Source organism: Schistocerca gregaria, chromosome 1 (genome assembly GCF_023897955.1).
Source record: "Schistocerca gregaria isolate iqSchGreg1 chromosome 1, iqSchGreg1.2, whole genome shotgun sequence".
Lineage (NCBI taxonomy): Eukaryota > Metazoa > Arthropoda > Insecta > Orthoptera > Acrididae > Schistocerca > Schistocerca gregaria.
In genome coordinates, this window is record NC_064920.1 from 385,780,376 (window position 1) to 385,800,797 (window position 20,422).

Here is a 20,422-nt window from a genome sequence, read left to right on the forward strand (position 1 = left end):
AACAGGCGACTGAGGGCAAAACAGGCTGAAAATTCGAGGAAATGTTCCAAAACTATTTCAAATTAACATATGTTCTGTGTGTGTGTGTGTGTGTGTGTGTGTGTGTGTGTGTGTGTGTGTTTTGCGCGCTTGCTGAGTACCGAGGGCGTCGCGTGTTGCAGTGGCATCGAGCACCGGGATGAGGTGTACGCGAGCTGCCAGTTGTGCGCGGGCCCTCCGGCTGCCGCTGCGCCGGCCGGCGTGGCGGTGCCGCTGAAGAGCGGGCCTTGCGTCGCGCAGACCGTGTCGGGCAAGCTGTTGTCGGCGCGCACGGTGACGGCCAGGGTGTTCTCTGCCGCGCCCGCCGTGCGCCACGCGCCGCAGACGGTGCTGCTGCCGCTCGCCGACCTGCCCCCGGCACCCGCCGCCGCCGCCGCCTCCCCGGCCACCGCCGCCGCTGCAGCCGCCGTCCACCAGCCGAGGGCCGCCGCCGCCGCAGTCCAGGCTAGCGCGCCCGCCGTGCTCGAGGCCCCGCAGGTACACGCCGCCCCCCCGCCCCCCTTCCGACCTGTCAGCAGTGTCAGTTGAACTTCGCACAACAGGGTAGGAATATCTGTGGAGTGAGCATTCAGACGCACAATTTTCGTAGCCAGCTTATATCGTGTACAACAGTCGATTGACTGTGGTTTGCCCGTAAGCGTTCTGCTGATTTTGAATGTCATTACATCGCCAGTACAGATGGACTTTAGTATTCGAGTCTCATAAGTAGATAGTTTTATGTTCCGTGAATGGTTTGTATGATTAATTGCGACGATGTGGAATGAGTCATTCTACATTTGTATATAAATATGGCAACATGCTGACCATTCACAGGTTTTTTTTGTAATATTAGTTTGATGCATAAATGTAATAAACACAGCAGATACACGTAAGAGAGACGTTAGAGGAAGACATTAGTCGTCAATAATAAATTCGATTCAGTGACTGTAGAAATCACGTGGTTTTGAGGCGAAGAACTTGTCGAGTCTTTTTCAGAGCGCATTTTCATCCGGAAAGGAATTTCCTTGAAGGTTGTTCCGTAGAGAGTGCAAGAGGTGAAAATCTTAGGGCACAAGATCAGGTGAATAAGATGTGTGCTGAATGGCTTCCCAACCCGCCTCCTGTAAAATGTTTTTGTGAATCTGCAGCGGAGGCAACGAGATATGTGGACCCTGTGACAAACTGGTGACGTCGCACCAGTCGACTCGTCCGTCACACTCGGTGAATGCTGGGCTCTGTGCAGAGCCCACGGGAAATCGATACGTAATTGAAAACGTAACCTATTAAAGGTCTTAATTTTGTTGTGTGCTGTCGAGAACTTGCAGGCATTTACTCACACAGTCAACGATAATCGAACTCGTCTGAAATAGTTACTCCCCACTACAGATGGCTGCTGGCACTCGTAAGACCTACAGTGTCGTGTGCTGTGACGTATGTGCCACAGCCTATCTTTCTCGTAGGCCTCTGTCTACAGTATGAAATGAAATGTCGTGCGGTTTAGGGCCTCCCATCGAGTAGATCGGTCACGTGGTGCAAGTCTTTTTAGTTGACGCCACTTCGGCGACTTGCGTGTCGGAGGTCTACAGTATGTGGGCACACATTGTTGTGGAGTGACATCACTTCACGTAGTCTTCCCGGTCAGTGTTCCTGAATTGTCTCTGAAACATCTCGGTTATTGACAATAAATGTCAGCGATGATAGTTACACTTCAGGGTAGCAATTTCTAGCACACCACCCGTTGCTGTTCCACGAGGTGCACCAGTAACAATACAGGATAGGAATGTTCGGTGTCGTTCATAAGTCAGTTAATGAGGAGCAAGCAGAGATGCACATATGGCCACCTGCTGATTTTTGTGATTTTGGCTTAGAGTACGCAGTACCCATACAGCCAGTTTATGAAGCTTCCTTATTGCATGCAAATGTCGCACAATGCTGAAATGATCACAGCTTACCACATTTGCGAACTCTTGAGTACAATGACGTGAATATTGTAGATTAATGCATTTTAACGAGTTTTATCAAACCCTGAAGACCGTCTTGAATGTGGAATCACTAATGTCAAAATGATCTTCCTTAAAATGAGAAAATCATTTTCTTGCCCAGCTCTGTTCAGCAGCATTATCCCAACACACGGCGCAAATTTTTCTAGCTGCATCCGCTGCTGTCACCCCTCTATTGAGCTCAAATGGAGGAATATGTCGGAAATGTTCTGATTCCTCCACTTGGCACTCCATTTTCCAGCATCCACAGCTCCTCTCTAAGTGATAATACGTAAACTCAGATAGCATTCCTTAAGACTTACCTGCACAGTAACAATCACTGCTCAACTGTACTCGTCACATTATACTCTCTGTAATGAGTGCATATATGCATGTCCTTAAAACAAACCGCTAGCTGTTTTCATGATTTTAGTTCCAATTTTCTTTTCTCCACTTGAATGTGATTCCCCTAGGAATACAGCAAGTTATTCACTTAAATGCAAAATCCAACACCACATGGATAACTTAAAAGTACGGATATTCCAAAATACAAAGGTTTTTACTCGAAATTGCTATTTGCTTTATTTGCAAAACAAACTTCGTGTCACATTTGAAAACCCACTGGATTAAGTATAAGTTCCTCTATGGAAACTAACTAGTGATTTATGAAATTATGCTGAAAATGCACTGTATTTCACATAATTTTGATTCAGTCCAGTTACGGGAAACAGCCATTCATTTTTTTCTGTTTTTGGTTTTGATTCTAATTTCTCCTGATGAGCATTTTCATTTTCCAGAGAGTCAAAACATCAATATTAGTCAAACAAATTCTATCCTGAATACTCTATTAACAAATCAGTGCATTTCAGTGACTCAGTGAAATGAAATGTCGTTTGGCTAGTGCCTCCTGTCAGGTAACCATTTACCTGGTGCAAGTCTCTTGAGTTGACGCCACTTCAACGGCTTGCATGTCGATGACGATGATTAGGACAACACAACACCCAGTCCCTGAGCAGAGGAAAATCTCTGACCCAGCTGGGAATCGAACCCAGCCCCCTTGGCATGACATTTTGTCGCGCTGACCACTCAGAACTGGAGCGGTTTCACTGTACATGATAAAACATGAGTAATATGCAAATACTATATTGTAAATGATACCTTTAATTCCAATTATAATAGAAGACTTTAGGCTTCATTTTTTTTTTTTCAATAATAGCCAAGCCATATAAGGATAATCCTCAAATCAGGATTATTGGGAACTTGCTGTATTTTCAAGCCCACTGTAAAACATCTACTTCAAGGATTTTGAAGAAGAAATTGGACTAAGTACTGTTCGCACTTTCGTTAAATTAAATTTCTGTCAATTACAATAAAATACTTTGATAGCAAGTCATTTTTGCAGTTCAAGGGAACATTGTCTGACTAACACTGTGAGGTAATAACAGCCACTACTTAGAGCTGAAAAGATGAAGTTAGTTCCTGCTGTGACTGGGCCTACAGTTTTCTTTGTCAAGTAATAAGCACACTATGAAATACACAAATGCATGTAACCAGTCAGTTCATATCTGTTCTGACTGTAGTCTTTAGACATTGTCTTTCAATCCACTATTAATTGGCAATTCCTCTAAAACCTGTGGATGTTGTCATGGCATGTTGGCAATGATGCTGCTTCACAAAGAAGGGCAGAGCTGGTTCTCAGTGATTTGTTATTCTGATGAAAGAATGTTTAAACAGTAATTAATAATGCGAATCAGCAAATATTTAAAGAAAGACTCTACTTACCAAGCAAAAATTAATGATGACAAAAACAAGTTTTAAATTATTAATCTAGGAATATATTGCAACCCACTAGAAAGCATTCACATGGAGGATTTTGAAGATGAAATAGTACTAATTGCTGTGAACATTTTCGTTTAATTTCATTTCTTTCATGAGATAACCTAAGTAAATGCTGTAGTTTCAGAACAATTTGTTTGTTTATTTTCAGATTGTGGCCAACAAATCAGCACTGATTGTGGGTAGCAAGTTAACAGCCCCACTGCCAAGTGAGCCTTTGCGAGTTGCACCTGATACAGTACGTTCAAAGGAACAGCCCCAGACAGTAACTGCTAAAGTTTTCACAAATGTGACAAGGGAGGCACCACAGGTTGTCACCAGCAAGATATTCAGCAACATAATTCGAGAGACACCGCAAGTTGTGACAAGCAAGATCTTTTCAAATATCAGAGATACACCGCCACAGACAGTGACACAGAAAGCATTTGTCAGCACTCCTCAAGTGAAAGAAGCTCCATCAATAATAATAACTAATGCTTCAGCAACACCTGTGAAAAATGTTCCTCAGGCTGTGACAAGCAAGATCTTTGCTTCAGCTCCCAAAGACATCATCCATCAGCAGTCTCCGCCTAAGCTGTCTGCACCTGCAACTGATTTGCCTAGACCACAAGCTACAACATCCAAGATATTTGCTCCAAGAACTGAAGATATGAACAAAGGATATCTTATGTTTTCAGACGAGGAGCCGGGCTTGACTAGTAAGAACAATATTTATATTTCTCAATTATTTGTTTTTAATAGATGTAAGACACTGGGGACACTCACAAGAGAGTTTGTCTTGAAACCAATTTAATGTTTGTTGCAGTTCTTAAAGATGAGCCTGAAGACCTTACTCACTTGGCCCCAACAGCTGGAGATGTCTGTGTTCCACTTGAAACAAATGCTTTTATCACAGACATGTTTGATGATATTATGCTATCCGATAACTATTGTCCACTCTTGAATGATGATTTGAACTCTCTTAGTGACTCTCAGTCAAGCAATGGCTCCAAGACAAGTGGAGACCCATTCTTCTCATACAGAGAAGAGTTGTCTCCTTCAGCATCTCCAAGTGACCTCAGTAGTTCATCTTTTACAAAGGTAAACATATTCCTGGTATAACTGTACATATTTCAAATTATATTTCAAAGTTTAAGATACTTCAGCTTCCTTGAAGTATGATGTTGATAATTTGCTTTGACATTACAGAGTCCAGGTGGTTGCAGTATGCCATCCCTGTGCAGTCCAAGTCTATCTGGTGATGACGATCATATGACACAGCTGATGTCTGTTGGCATGGGATCACCTTGCACTGATGCTGATGAGGATCTTACAATGCGTGCCCCTTACATACCAATGGGCGTGGGAGATGATCTCCCATTGCTCATATCAGCTGACTTAATGTGGGGCCCACTGCAGGATAAGCCGCCATCTGAAGACAATTGGTGAGAGGAAGTCATTTTTTTATTCCCTCCCCTGCACCACTCTCCTCCTCAGACATCCCTCCATCTTAAAGGCATTTTGTAATTTAAAATGTTGTTTTGCTTTATGTATAGCATATAAATTGTTAAGTTTGTTGGTTCCCTTATTGTGGCATGTGAGTACAACAGAAATGATGAGCTTTATTTTTCAGGTCATTGCTATCACCTGTCAGTAAGCCAGACCTGAGCTCAAACCTAGCACAACTGTTATGCTCTGATAGTACATCATCTCCTGTGATTTCATCATCACCACCACCATCAGCAAGAACCACCATAGGACGCTGCAATGATCATGGTGGAGGGTTGGTTGACACAAATAATATGCTGTCCAGTGCAACATGTAAGAAAGGTAAGCAGTGGTATTCTATTGTCACCAGTCATATGTAGAGTGCTTTCGATTTCTTTTTAAAGTAATTTCATTGTTTTGTATGCTATCCCAACAGGGTGTGTGAGTGACAGTGACTGGCCTAAAAGTCCACGGCGCCAGAGGCAGAATGGGCCACCAGACCCTTTAAAAGAAACAAATGGAGTAACCACCAGCAGAAGAGCCCCTGACAGGCCTCCGTGCAAGAGGGTAGCACCGTCAGGCTCGGCTCGCTTAGATGCAGGTGGTGGGGCAGGAGGCAAAAGACCTCGACAGGCACCTGGAGCCTGGATACCTGATGGAGGGGGGACAAGTTCCAAACCGCCACCACCTGGTGAAAGTGTGCTGATGAATCTTCTGGTCAGCGGGTGTGATGTGAGTGCTGGCTATATTTGCTTAGGGCCTACTAGGGCAGGACTGGTATCCAAGCAGACAAAGCCCTCTTAGGCAAGTAGAGCTTTCCTTTGGGTTTCACTTTCACTGTGTGGTTGTTAATTTTTACGAACAGTCACACAGTAATCAACTACACTGCCTATTATACATGATACTGCCACTCATTGTCTCTTCAGCACAGGAGAACTGAAGTGGCAATTTTCTTATTTGTGTAAATAGACTCTTCGAGTGAGATCTAAATGAGAACAATTGCCATACTTGCACAGTGGAGAGAACATTCTTACAGTGGTATGTATATATGAGGATCATAATTGTCAGTTGTGAAATGTAAACATTTGTTGGCTTGATGCCATATAGCAGAAATGGAATGTATATACGTACCTGTTCTGTTTACCTTCATCACACTTCAGAGACTCACATATCTTTGTGTTGCTACCAATCCATGGTAGATCAGTAAGGAAAGGAAAGTCATAATTTTGATGGCAAAGTTTAGTCGACAATATTAGCTTTGGTGTGCTAGTCTTGCACACAGAATCACAAATAAAAGGAAAATAATCTGAATGTAAAATTTGCGAGGCAGTGACAGATGTGTAAAACATGCTTAATCTAGTTGTGTTACAGCTGGTTGTTGCTGCTTCATTTTTGACGTAATGAGACATTCCCTATGTAGTATATTGTTTCATGAAAATCTGAATTACTGCTAATAGATTCATAGATACAAAAGAAACATACATTAACAATATATCATGCTTCATCAGATGGAAACCATTATTTTTGTATCTGTGTCAAAAGAAGTTCTGTAAATGTATCAGAAATGGCTACTGCATTGCAGTCAGTCCTCTCTTAAACAATGACATCACACTTAATAAGTGTACATTGCAACAAGACAGCTAAGTAGACAAAATAGGACACTGTACTTTGTGCAGCCTTTAACAATGTACAGTAAGTATTGTTCCTTTCTCTTAGAAATGTTTTAAAATTTTCATCTTCATTTATAGAGAAGATGTGTCCTAGGTACAGTATGCAGTACAAGTGTCAGCCAGCAGACCTGTCGTATTTTATTGATTTCTAAGTGTAAGAATGATTATGTGATACAATAAAGAAATTTGTAGTAATTGTAAGCCTTACATTAGCCCTTCTTTCACTCATCCCTATTTCCTTCTGTATTTTAAAGTTGGTATTAGGGTTTTTTTGCACTTGAATCAATAATTGTTATAAATGAACTTTAAGTGGGAGGGGGGGGGGGCATCAATGTGAATTCATTTAGGTGTGGTAAGGATGTCATGTTCAAGTAACAGCATACCAATTTTCAACAGGAACACACCTTTGTAATATGTTATGTTAAGTATACTAGCAACTCTGTATTTTCTGACATTTGTTTTCAAATAGAAAATGTGTAATATGCAGAACAAATGCAAAGCAGGAAGAGGCTAGAAAGTCACATGGCAGAGGGGGGGATAGTGTGACATTCTTTTATTAGTTACTTATTTTTGTAAGTTTTCTTTTTGAAACACTCATATCATAACTAAAACCTCTGAGAAGAATTCAACAAGGTGACTTTTTCCTTTCATGTAATGGATTTGTTATCCATTTTTGCCACCATCACCCATTCCTTTCTTTGAGAAACTTCTTTTGCATAAGTTGTCCTCCCATTTGAAGGAAAATTATCCTGCAGGATGAGGTACATGTTTTTATCTATCATTCTATCATCACATAAAATTATCCATTTCCAAAAACTTCACTATGTTTGAAATTTAGACCTCCTGATTGTTGATGTGGTGTCCTTATCCAACTAAGCAATTAATATCTCTTCTTCTTCTTCTTCTTCTTCTTCTTCTTCTTTCACTAGTTATAAAACGAAACCCGTCAGTATGAGGGCTATTTTTTTCCTCCAATTTCTGATTGGATGCGAAATAGAAACCACAGTGAAAATCAAAAATGTTTTGTTTGCAAAATTTACCTACTCCTTCCAGCGGCTCTCTATGTAGTTGCCTCTCCAACTTGGACATCTGTCATAGCATGGCACCAACAGTCCAATATTGTTGTCATAGTAGGCAACCACTTGTGACTTCCTCCAGTTCCCTACACTGGTCTGCAGCTCATTGTCTGTGTCAAAGCATGGTCCTCATAGCTTACATGAGTGAAGAGATGAAAATCTGAGGAAGCCAAGTAAGGGATGTATGAAGAGGATCAGATACTTCTCACTGAAAAAGCTACAGGAGTGACTACGTTGCTCCTGCAGTATACAGCCAAGAATTGTCATGAAGTGGGAAAAGCATGAGAGTTACATTATGTGGGCTGTATGAAATCGGGCAGAATCCCTCAGCAGGACTTCACACTTTGTGGGAGACATTATTTTCTAGGCAGCTTTACATGCTCACTGTGCATTCAGAACTGAAAGTGCAACATGAAATAATAGATGGGCATACGAGAGACACTGCACAACACTTCTGCACAAAGCTTCACTGTGGTTTACATTTTGTGACTGATTAAAGGTTGGGGGAGGGAGGGGGGGGGGGGCTATGTGTATACGAAAGCAAATAAAACAATGGAAACTAAAGATTGGAATATCGACAATATTAGGAAAAGAATAAGTTGCTGCTTACCATAAAGATGGCCCGTTGAGTTGCAGACAGGCACAATGAAAAGACTGTTACATATTCTTCTTTACTGAAGCAGGCATTGGTCGAAAGTTACAATGTGCAACAGTCTGTTCGTTGTGCCTGTCTACATGGGTTATCTTTATGGTGAGCAGCAATCTGCCCTTTTCTAATAACAAATAAAATCACTGGAAGAGAGGGGGGGGGGGGCACAGATCAAATCAGATCAACAGTTATAATTTGTCACAAAGATATATTGCAACAATCATATTGCTACAAAACAGTTCCTTGTGTACACCTTGAGAATTCAATGGTAAAGTTAGATGTCAGTAACTTACGAAGTATAAAATCTCATGAGTCAAGGGCACACACATCCAAATTAGCATCCACTCACTGAGGAAAAATTTGCTCTACTGCGTTCCTAAAAACTTGTGACCTGTAAAGAACAACTGAGAAAACTTCCTTCTCCTCTCATGCTTTGTTGTGATTAGATTTTGGTAAGTAGTACATAATAATAAGGTATGCAGCTTCAATTTAAAGGACACAGTCTTGTCTGAGTTTGACTGAAACAAAGCTTATATTTACTTTAAACAAAAGCAAATAAAGTAAAGACTTAACTGCTATCTCAAACCATGATAACCTGAAATTTTCTAGCAGAATGATTTGTAAATGAAGGATTCTCGGGATACCATTAAAGAGGAAAAGGGAGGGAGGGAGGGAGAGAGAGAGAGAGAGAGAGAGAGAGAGACAGACCTGGATTTGGGATTGTAAGAGTACATTAGGAGGATGAACAAAGGAGGTGTTGCAAGGAACTTGTACTGAGAATGTACACACATATGCAAAGTTATTTGCTTTGAGGGGCGATAGTATTAGTGATTCTCAACAAAAAAACTTCGTACGGACATATGCTCTATTCCGAATGGTTTCTAAGAGTAAACACATTTAATGTATATCATTATTTATTTTTTTATACTATTCAGACATTGACATTATTTACAAGGTACCACAGTAGTGTAGAAGTTGAGAAGAACAGTTTGATAAAGGACACTTGTGGACTATCAAGTCAGGGAACTGCCTCAAATTGGCCTACAAAAACTGCCTAAGCTATAGCACATGTGCATTATGCAAGATTTACAGTATTATTGCACTCTCTTCATGCAAACTATTAGTGCTAGAGGAAAAAAATAGGACCTTTTTTGTACAAAATTTAATGTAGTTTAATTTTATATTGTGACCCATTTTTGCTGGAAGGTGGGGTTTTAAAGTATTCTAGAAAAACCTATAAAAGTGATATTAAATGTGTTTCATCCTAGAAACCATTTGGAATAGGGATGTGTCCATATGAAGGTTTTTTGTTTGGAATCGCTAATACCAGTACCCCTCAAAGCATGTACCTTTCATCTTTACGCATCCTGTATATGTTGAATTAGTGCAGGTATATGATAGAACCAGTCGTATACTGAAGAAACCTGCACTTTTGCACTTTTTCCTCCAAATACATAAACTGCACAGTGTGGAAAAGGTATTTTCAGATCTAAAACTGTCAGAAGGGTGTGAGGTTGGCATTACTATGTGAGAAGCTGGTGATATGATTTAGAATATTCAAATTATATAATCTCCTGAACAGGACCAGTTTAAGGGCCCAGTGACACAAACCGCCACTCAGGGCTCCCAAGTGCTGGGTGTATCCACACATAATTAGTATTGAAACCTGATTCGAATGAAAGTACACAGCGGAGAGAGAGAGGGAGAGAGAGAGAGAGAGAGAGAGAGAGGGAGAGGGAGGGAGGGAGGGAGGAGGTGGGGGGGATTGGGATTCAAATGATATGTTGTTAGTGTGGAAAAAATGTTCTAAAACTGGTCCTGATCCTGTAAATAGTCAAATATAAAAAAATGGGGCAGTTTGCTCAAGATGTTTTGCATTATCCGCCACAAGAATTACTTTGAAATAATTCAATTTCATTACAACACCAACCCAATGTTTGCAAATTCTCAGTATGAAAGTTGCATTGAGATCTTGATGCTCATTGAGAACTAAATTTTTGAATATAGTCATTTATTTTGATGTTGCACATGCAGGGTTATATCTTAGGTATAATGTAACATACGAAATGCATAAAATAAATTCTGCAACTGACAAGTCAAAAACAGGTGTCTCAACAAGTAAAAAAAGTTATCCAACTAATTATATGGCTGCCATCAGTCACACAAAACTTTCCAATTGTTTTTACTAAAGTCTCAGTAACAAAATTCTCAAAATGATGAGGGGAGTGGGGGGGGGGGGGGGGGGCATTACTACATGATTTCAGATTTTCCTCATTGTCTGGAACATTTGGACATTTCTCATTTTTTCCATGGAATTGTACCTGCTGTTAACATCAGTTTTATCATAGGGAATACCTCTGACCACGTTAATACATGAGTGGGAAACTGTGCAAATACATTAAAATTCATCTGTTATTTCTTAAGGAACTCTTCACCATTTATTCATGAGTTACAGGTAATGACTTGTTTGAGAGAATTATACAGATAGACATAGCTAAGATCTAAATCACGACAAATCAGAATTAATATTGACAATACATGATGTCACATAGTAACTAAATACATAACAGGAGGTGTAATAACACTTAAGATTAAGGAAAGGCAACCACTCATCTGTAGCTGACTGACGTCTAATGCATCAAAACACACAACAGAAAAGATTATTTACACTGGCAAAGAGCTCTTGCTCTTTCTCTAGCAAAAGTATACACATTCACACATGCAACCACACAGACACCAAAATACTCCTGGGGCTACAAATATATATATATATGTGTGTGTGTGTGTGTGTGTGTGTGTGTGTGTGCGTGTGCGCGCGCACGCTTTTGATAGAGGAAGAGCAAGCACTTGAAAGCTAGTGCACATAGTCTTTTCTGTTGCATGTTTCTATGCACCACACATTAGTCAGCTATACGTGAGTGAGTGTCTTATCGTTATTTTACAGGTTATTTTATCCAGGAATTTCTATAGAAGTTCTAATAAATTGGTAATATAAATTTAAAAATAGTTACATATTTCGTCACAGTCCTGTATACTTAAGTAGCAGTATGGTAAATTATTGCTATTTTTGAATAGGTACATCATGTCTTCTTTCTGGGCTGTAGTGGTATATTTCAACTTTTGTGCCATTGTTATCAGCTATGGTTTACTGTGCAAACTGAACACATATGTTTAAAATTTGGGAACACAAAAACTAAGTTAGGGTCAACATTCCAGAGAAGAGCATAAACTTGTTTGTCAGGCTCCATAGACCATGTTATTTTGCTTAATAATACAGACAACAGCTGACTGATCGGCAACTATTGAGTTCACACATATATGTGCCATCTTAGTTGGCCTACTAATGAAAAGGAACAGTTTGTAGTACCCTTAACTTAGTAATTTAAATTTTCATATATATAGTTAAACCACTTCATGAGTGTAAAATAAAAAGAAAAATGAAGCTATTACTGTAAAATAGAATAATGTATGTAATAATGTCTGGAAACATAAAATCAATAAGGTGTTGACCCACCTATTAAAGATGAAGACATATTGTCTGATGAGTCATGGCCCGAACAAAAGTAAAAATTAAACACATTAAACATTTGACATGAGAGATGCTTGGTGAATTTTTTGACTACACTTCTTTGATAAAGACATTAAAGTACAATGCGAAAGGGACAGAAGAATGCAGATTCCAAAAACCAGTCTGTGAAATGCATCCCTACTCCTGAGAAATATGCCAGATTTTTTTGTAATTATTCATTAAGAAACAGTTTCTCCCTATTGTGGTTCCCCACCACCATAATGAAACTTTGAAAAAACAGTTTATATATCAGCATCACTCTATTAAGTTAATACAAAGAGCAAATAAAATCTTGTTTAAGCTATGCTTCTTAGTGAATTTAACCTATTTGTTGCGTGTGAACTATTTTTTCCACTCATTTTTTATGTGATCAACTTGATTAATATTTGACTCAATTCACCACACAAACCCAAAGGAAAGCTGCAAAAAGATGTAACATACTGTAATTTATATTTGAAATGTTGTACAATAAACTTATTAAGCATTGTTATTGTATGTGAACAGTGGTATACGAAGAATTTGTTGTTGCTATAAGTTAAAAAAACTTAACAAACACATTGGATGCAATTGCTAATGTATCCTCAGAAGAAAGAAAGAAAAAGATAAGTCAATATGGTGGTACTAAGTTATTCAGAAGTCTATTACACATGAGACAAAAGAATTTGACTGGAGTGGAAAGCAAACAGTGATGAATAAAATCTATACTGTTGGCAATTTATTGTCATGTTTGTGTTTCTCTTTGTAACATAATGTAATTAGTATTTCATTCTTGATCTCGTCATTTTGATAATGATGTTGTAACTGCATTTGTGTAATTAGACACTTTTCACTTTATTCTAACTAGCAGTGATGAAATAATAGTTCTGAAAGAATCAGTATCAAAAGAAAATTTTTATCTTACTGAAACTCCTTTGACTCTTATTGGCATACATCAGCCTTTTTAACCAAATGTTAGTATTCTGAGTAATATTTTGTTAGCTCATTTAAGTTTTTGACACAAGGTGTTCAGAATACAGAAGGCAGAGAAGATTAAAACAATGCCTGACAGCAATCTCTGATGCTAGGGATGCTTTACACAGAAGGTAGTTAGCATGCTAATTACAGCGGTGGCATTCACCGGAACTGCTTAAATGTGCAACCGTTGCCCTATATGCACACAGTAAATCGTTGGACAGTTGAGTGTCATGTCCTTTTGAAGATTCGTGGCAAGGCTGCAATTGTACCAGCAGTGACAGCAATTTTAGTGATGAGGCCTTCTGTTTCTACAATGATTTTACACACCAGCTGTTTCATGTGCTCCTAGAGGAAGATATCCAAACACATGTGGCCAGGTGGGCTAGGTTTCCAGGCCACAGCGCCACCTAGCCCAGTCCATCAATTCCCTAAGATAGTTCAGATGCTGCAATCTTGAAATGGTCTGGCACCCCATCGTGTTGGAAGTACATTCTTTGTCTAATATTCAGGGGTACACCCTCCAGCTGTTCTGGCAGTACAAGTTCCACGAAGATGTGATATCTCCATCCACTGAGGTGAAATGGAAGAATGTATGATCCAGTCAACCTGTCACCTAGAATGCCAGCACACACATTAACAATGAATCACTATTGATGAGCACTACGCCAAGTACCTTGTGGATTCATTTGTGACCAAACATATGAATTCTGGATATTTCAGTGACAGTACACATTATCAGTCAGCGATATCAACACAACAGCTTTTGTCAGTACCTCTAACAAAATGTTCCCTTACAGTCCAAGTTGATTTCAGAGACCATATATTCCTTGTTGAAATATATTTGTTTTGATGTTCTCTACCTCCTGTATTAATTTCAATAACTGTTTTGGAACACCCTGTATACATTTTTGCTTATGAGTGAATAATTATGAAGTTGGTATACATTTTGATACAGATTAAGCTAGCAACTGGAACAAACTCTAATGTGTCTAAATTTCTGTTTTTCCAGGAGTTAATGAATAAGAAAACAGGCCAGAAGAAATTTGAAATTCAAGACCCTGGGCCAGCTTTCAGTGGCACTAAAGTGGCAGAGGAGCGAAAAGCAAGCATCCGCAAAAATTCCTTCTCGCTTTTGGAGCCAGAGAGTTCAACTATACCATCTTTAGCAGATTTGAGTCAACAAGACTATGATGTTAATGCTCCAGTTAGTTCAAGTGGTGGTTTGTTACAAGGACAAGAGTTACTTTCAGCTCTCGAAGTTTCCAGTGCTTTAATGGGGTAGCATGCTGACTATCTTTTTCAGTCAACTGTTACATATTAAGCACATTCCACAATTTATCAGTTCTTGATAGTGGTGAACTGTTGAAGTACAAAATCCAAACTTGTTCTTCAAATCTTAAACACCAAATGCCAACTTCATGTTCTGAGAGGTTTTTAAAACTTATTCTGAACTTCCTGAATGTATTTATTATTAAAAAAAACTATTGTGTTCATATCATCATAGATTAATATGGATGTATTTTGTGTAGACATGACAAGCTTTTATTGAAAAAGAAATATAAATGTATTTGCTTTAACTCATGAAATATACAGCACTTTTAAAAACTGTTGAAATTGTGGGTGTACAAATAAGTGACAAGTGAGCTGTTTTTTTAATTTTCCATTGAACCCATAATGTTTGTGGGAGATTGCTGGTGAAGGAAGGTATATTATGGGCTATGATAAGGACAATAGACCAACTTTACTGCCATTACCTTGACAACAAAATTGTAACATGTGACCCTGAATTTTTTATAAGATTTATCATAGTGGTGCATTTTTCCCCACTGATGTTTATATCTGGGTCCAAGAGCACTATATTGTGAAATGAACAAGGAAATATGCTCGTATGTTATTTTAGATTACAGGGTGATACCTACAGACATTTTAAAGACAATTTTATAAGCAGTTGCATTGTGGAAGATTTAGATCTGCCACCAGAAGATTGAGAAGTGCTTGATTTCTAAAATTTGAATGTTCTAATTTTTCTGAACTTTGGAGAACTCCAGAAACTCTTGTTTCAGATGGGAATATATTATTTCATGTAATATACTTTCAGTGTATGCACATTTAAGCTGTGTATGGGAAATAAACAAGATGAATTATGATTTTAATGTTGAAATATTATATAATTTTCATACGTTTTTATGATATATTTTATTTTGGAATTGTTTTAGTAAATAAGACATTTTTATTCTTGTGTTCATATGAATAATCATTATATGACTAATAAAGTATCTCCAGTTTTTTAAGTAACAGTTTTCACCCATTTCATTATTTTCATTGATTTGTATCACATATGCAGCCATGACTAAGAATAGGCATTCAGCTGAGGTTTAGGCATTATGCTGCATCATCTTTGATGGTCCCACATAATGAAAGTGAATGAATAGCACTGTATAAAATAGAAGTAGGATCTGTATGGAATGTAGAGAACAGAGATAAGAGAAGGTAATGTAGTGAATACAAAATCATCAGTTTCTTCAGTTTTGTCCCTTGCTTCTTGTCAGCATTCTAAGGTATTAGTTTGATTTCCTTTCTTCTAGCAATTACATGTGATTTATAAACATCTCATTCACTAACTTAGTGCTGACAAAGATAGACGAATAAATCTGCCATATGTATTGGATTATTGGAAAGATTATTTCAGCATTTACTTGGTTGCACAAAAAAACCACATGAAGCTTTTATCAGAATGTTTCTTTCACTCTGCAATTGAATTTCCACTACTGCGAAATTTCCTGGATGATTTAAAACGAAATGCCAGCCTAGGACGTGACTGAGCTCACCAAGTGTGACCCAGTATCAGCCCCACAGCTCATATTCGCAGGTTTCTCTCTCATGCATGCCACAATCCACAAAGGTTCTTCTGCATATCATGCTGGGCATGTCCACGTGGGAGAAAGGAAGAAAAGAGACATACTTATAATTACCTTTCATCTTTCAGAAAATTTCATTACAATATAAATGCTACTGCAGAGTGTAATATTCATTCTGAGAACAACCCTTAGGTAGTGGTCAAGACATTGCCTGTCTAAACGGTGTGCTGGATCAGCAAATGTATGTGGGAGAGTATCTGTGAACTTTGGAAGGCAGTAGGTGTGTACTGCAAGGTTAAAACTGTGTAGTTAGTAAGTGTTGCCCACCAAAGGAAAGGCACTGAGTTTGCTAAGTATGAGTGTGAAACTCAACTTATAAACGTGTTCACTTTCTGTGTTGTGCATGTGTCTGTATTAGTTCTTACAGTACTCTTTCTGATCTGCTAGGCAGGAGGGCTCTGACACTATAAAGCATACAACTGAGACCGGCAGGGTGTAGATAAATGAGCTCTTCTCAGGGCTTTGAAACTTAGTAATTCTAATTATTTTTGTCTTTGAGAAATAGTAGTGTGCATAGGGCAACAAATCAAGTGAGAAACATAAGTATTCTCACACTTCACAATGAATATCTTTAATTTTTGTTGTGCGCTGTCAGGTTTAGTGAGGTATTGTTTCAGGAAACTAGATATCTTTGCCACTTGCCTTGATGTTCAGCTAAGAGTTGCAGCTGTATTTAGTCAAGAAGTAAGACAGAGTGCTACATTATGATGGTTGCATCTTTTGTCAGGTATAGTACTGCCTAATTTGTATCCTTATTCAAAAATACATTGCATTTGTCTCAGATGATGACCAGTTTGTCTGTTGGAAGGTGTTTCATTATCTCAGCCATTACTTTGTTTATGGGACATAAGTGTATACTCTTTTTTCATTTACCAATATTACATAGCCCAAACAATTACTGTACCAATATTACACAGCCCAAACAATTACTGGTAATTCTGATGAAAATAGCTTAAAATCAGTGTTAGAGTGAACACTGATTCATAATCCTGGTCAGCACCGAAACATTTGTGAGACCTTTTGTTTGAAAGTCTTCTTGTATCTAAGGGCTCCTAAGGATCCCTCAGAACATATGTATTTTCGGGGATGTTTTTTATTCTTTAAACTTGCATTACTATTTGTCCTTTTTTTCTGTTTTTGAGATGTATGAGGTCTGTTCAAAAAATTTCGGAACTTTGTCCACAAAAAGTTTCCGACACGTACTTTTTACTTGTTGTGCATGGTCTCCTTCGAAATATTCTCTTCCAAAATCAGTCTTGGTATGCTTCTTGCTCAATCACATGAAGCACCATATGCAAATTTTCTTTTATTTCATTGGTAGTTGCAAATCTTCATCCTTTCAGTGGGGTTTTGAACTTTAGGAATAAGAAAAATGTGCAAGGACCATGTCTGGAGAGTACAGATTATGAGACAGCATAGTGAGTTTGTTTTTTGTGCAAAAGTCACTTGCCAGCAGGAATGAATGTGCGGGTGTGTTATCATGATGCAAGAGCTGTGAAATGTCTCGCCACATTTCAAGCTGTTTCCATCTCACATTTTCTCACAGGCATTGCTACATGTCCTGGTAGTACCACTGATCAACAGTTTATCCCTGTGGCAAAAATTCATGGTGAACTAATCCTTCAAAGTCAAAGAAAACTAGATGGAGAATGGCATCCTGAACAAGGGTCATCTTTAATTACTGTCGAGCCATTTTTAAACCATGTGAACCATTCGTAACACTGAGTACAGCTTAAGCACTCGTCACCACAGGCTTTCTGTATCATTTGGCGTGTCTCGGTAAAAGTTTTCATGCATTTCATGCAAAATGTAATGCAGACATGTTGCTCCTCTAACTCTGCCATCTCGAAATTCGACACAACGTTCTACACAATACAGCACTGAACAATAACTAAAAGATATCAACAATGAAACTTCCAGCAGTTATGCATTAAACAAAGGCATTTGCAGAGACTCCAACCACATTTTGCTCCAGCATACCATTGGCATGAAGTTATGAACACTGGAATTTTTTTAAACAGACCTCATATATTTTATCCTTGATGTTGATGTTGGCTGGTTCATAAAGAATAATGCAAGATGTTGACTACAGAGTAGAAAATTTTACTTGCTACCCATGTAGTAGACATGTTATAATAAATTTGTGGAAATATACATAATATATTACCTGTACAACAAAGTAAATGTAGACCATAGGCTGTCCAGCCAACATAATGTAGAGAGGCAAGTGTGTGTGAGAGTGGGAGTGGGGGAAGCGACAATGGATTTATTCCAAAAGCTAACAAGTTTTTTTTCCTCTTTTGTGTGTGCATGTCAGTGACCTGATGCTTCTGCTGTCTAGAGATTGGTTTCCTTTACTCCTAAACTACCTATAAAAAGATGTCTTTGTTTTAACGCTAACCTCACTTTTGAAATGGAAGAAGATGGAAAAATATTTCTGAACCTCTTGGGCTTTGCATTGGATGACATTACTGGAATTTGTATTACTTTTAAGAAAACACCTCCATGTAATCTTCTGGTGATTGTTTATTGTTTTGAGAGTACTGTGTGTAAGACATTTCACCGCACTATTCTTTCTTCTAGGAGCACTAGTTCCATAAAGTATACTGTAGAACTTCTACGAAGTTTGCAAGATAGGGGAGACATACTGGTGGAAGTAAATCTTTGAGTCATGCCTGGCTAGCAAAGTCGGTAAGAGCATTGCATGTGAAAGGCTTGGTTCAAGTCTTACTCAGGCACTCATTTTTGACCTGACATGAAGTGTCTTGTGCACTGCTGAAGGAAAACCCAAAGAAGGCCCTACTGATGCGGCATGCAGAATCTGAGGGCCTCAGCAATTTTACTGTTGGGAAAGTTCACAGTTCTGTCTTACCTGTTAATAAAAATTTCAACAAGAGAGACAGAATGATTTAGTTTGAAGTCATTACACAAAGCCTTAAGCAACACAAAATAAATATTACAGTTATTGAAAATATACTGAATGATAATTATGCAGTTTTGGATTAATAAATATAAGTAAGCTGATGCAACAATTTACACACCAATTCCTTAGTCAGGAAGAGTGAGTTTCAATATCCATCTGATCATCCTGGTATGAATTTTCAATTGTTTCTGTTAATTACTTCATGTTGGCAACATTCAGTGTCATGTTCTTTCTTCCTTAACTGAAGTAGCGATGTTCCATGATATGCCTTTAAATTTACAACTTACTTTTTTTGTCTTTTGGGAAGTTAACAGTGCTATTTGTGGAAAATAGGGGGATTTTTTTAAAGAAATTACTTCCCCGTAATTGATAAATGCTACTCATTTTCATAAGCACATGAATATGGATGAAAATTTTTGCTCTGTGGACTAGAGATGGTTCTAAAGAAGAAATAATTTTAGAATGATTTTAAAATCAACTTCAGTTTATTACAGGCTTTTTGCATCATTAAGCTGAAAGATTTTTCTAACTGTGAATTAAATTTTTCTGTATCACAGAGAGCCTTAATAAAGAATAAATAAAAATGATACTGGCAATTAAAAATAGCAAAAAAAAAAAAAAAATCCTAGGCAATCTGTGAGGAATCCATTCGCCCACCCCTTTCAAATAATCAGTGACAAATTGTCTGCTGCTGCCCTAACAACACAGTCCACGGGTGTACAGCTGGTTCATAGCTTCCAACGGGCACAATACAGGATGTATAAAACAGAACCATCAGATTTTTTTCAAAAATCCTAACTATTATCTTATTAGAAATACGTGCGTGAACAATGTACTGTTGAAAAGAGCAAACTCTTCGAGCATTACGTGGTTCCCACTAGGTAGCAGCGGTTTGTGATCCCTTCAGTTCTAGTAAAAATGGTGTCTGGACACCAGAAAGCATTTCGTGTTCTACATTTTGTGCAGTGCAGGTCAGTAATAACTGTTCAGCATGACTTTTGTACCAGGTATTGTGTGGATCCTCCTACAGCATAGAGAATTAGATGATGACATGAAAAATTCCAAGAAACAGGTTGTTGGTGTAAAGGCAAATTGCCAGGCTGTCCCCAATTGTCTGGCACAGACGTCAAATGCATCTGCCATAGTTTCACAAGAAGTCCGCAGAAGCATGTCCACCGTGCAGTTTGACAGCTCAACTTGCCCCCAATGTCCATCTGACGCATGCCGCACCGATGTTTGCATACGAAGCCATGCAAAATTCAGCTACTGCAAGCTCTTCATGAAGGTGAAAAACATCATCATTTGGTGTTCTGGATGATGACTGTTTCCTTTCACACTTAGTGTTTAATGAAGAGGCAATATTC

The 20,422-nt window shown here is 38.5% G+C and overlaps 1 protein-coding gene across 3 annotated transcripts in view; it reads left to right on the forward strand.

The window, feature by feature from the left end:
- Window positions 1–15,512, forward strand: part of LOC126348760 (protein similar-like) — a 663,779-nt gene extending 648,267 nt beyond the window's left edge. For all 3 annotated transcript variants that reach the window (XM_050002384.1, XM_050002382.1, XM_050002383.1), the window contains exons 8-14: window positions 162–516; window positions 3,985–4,531; window positions 4,639–4,913; window positions 5,022–5,257; window positions 5,446–5,642; window positions 5,737–6,032; window positions 14,227–15,512. In XM_050002384.1, coding sequence (XP_049858341.1) covers window positions 162–516; window positions 3,985–4,531; window positions 4,639–4,913; window positions 5,022–5,257; window positions 5,446–5,642; window positions 5,737–6,032; window positions 14,227–14,499 — 2,179 coding nt within the window. In that variant the 3' untranslated portion in view covers window positions 14,500–15,512. The remainder of the gene's footprint in view (window positions 1–161; window positions 517–3,984; window positions 4,532–4,638; window positions 4,914–5,021; window positions 5,258–5,445; window positions 5,643–5,736; window positions 6,033–14,226) is intronic.
- The last annotated feature ends 4,910 nt before the right edge of the window (window positions 15,513–20,422 follow it).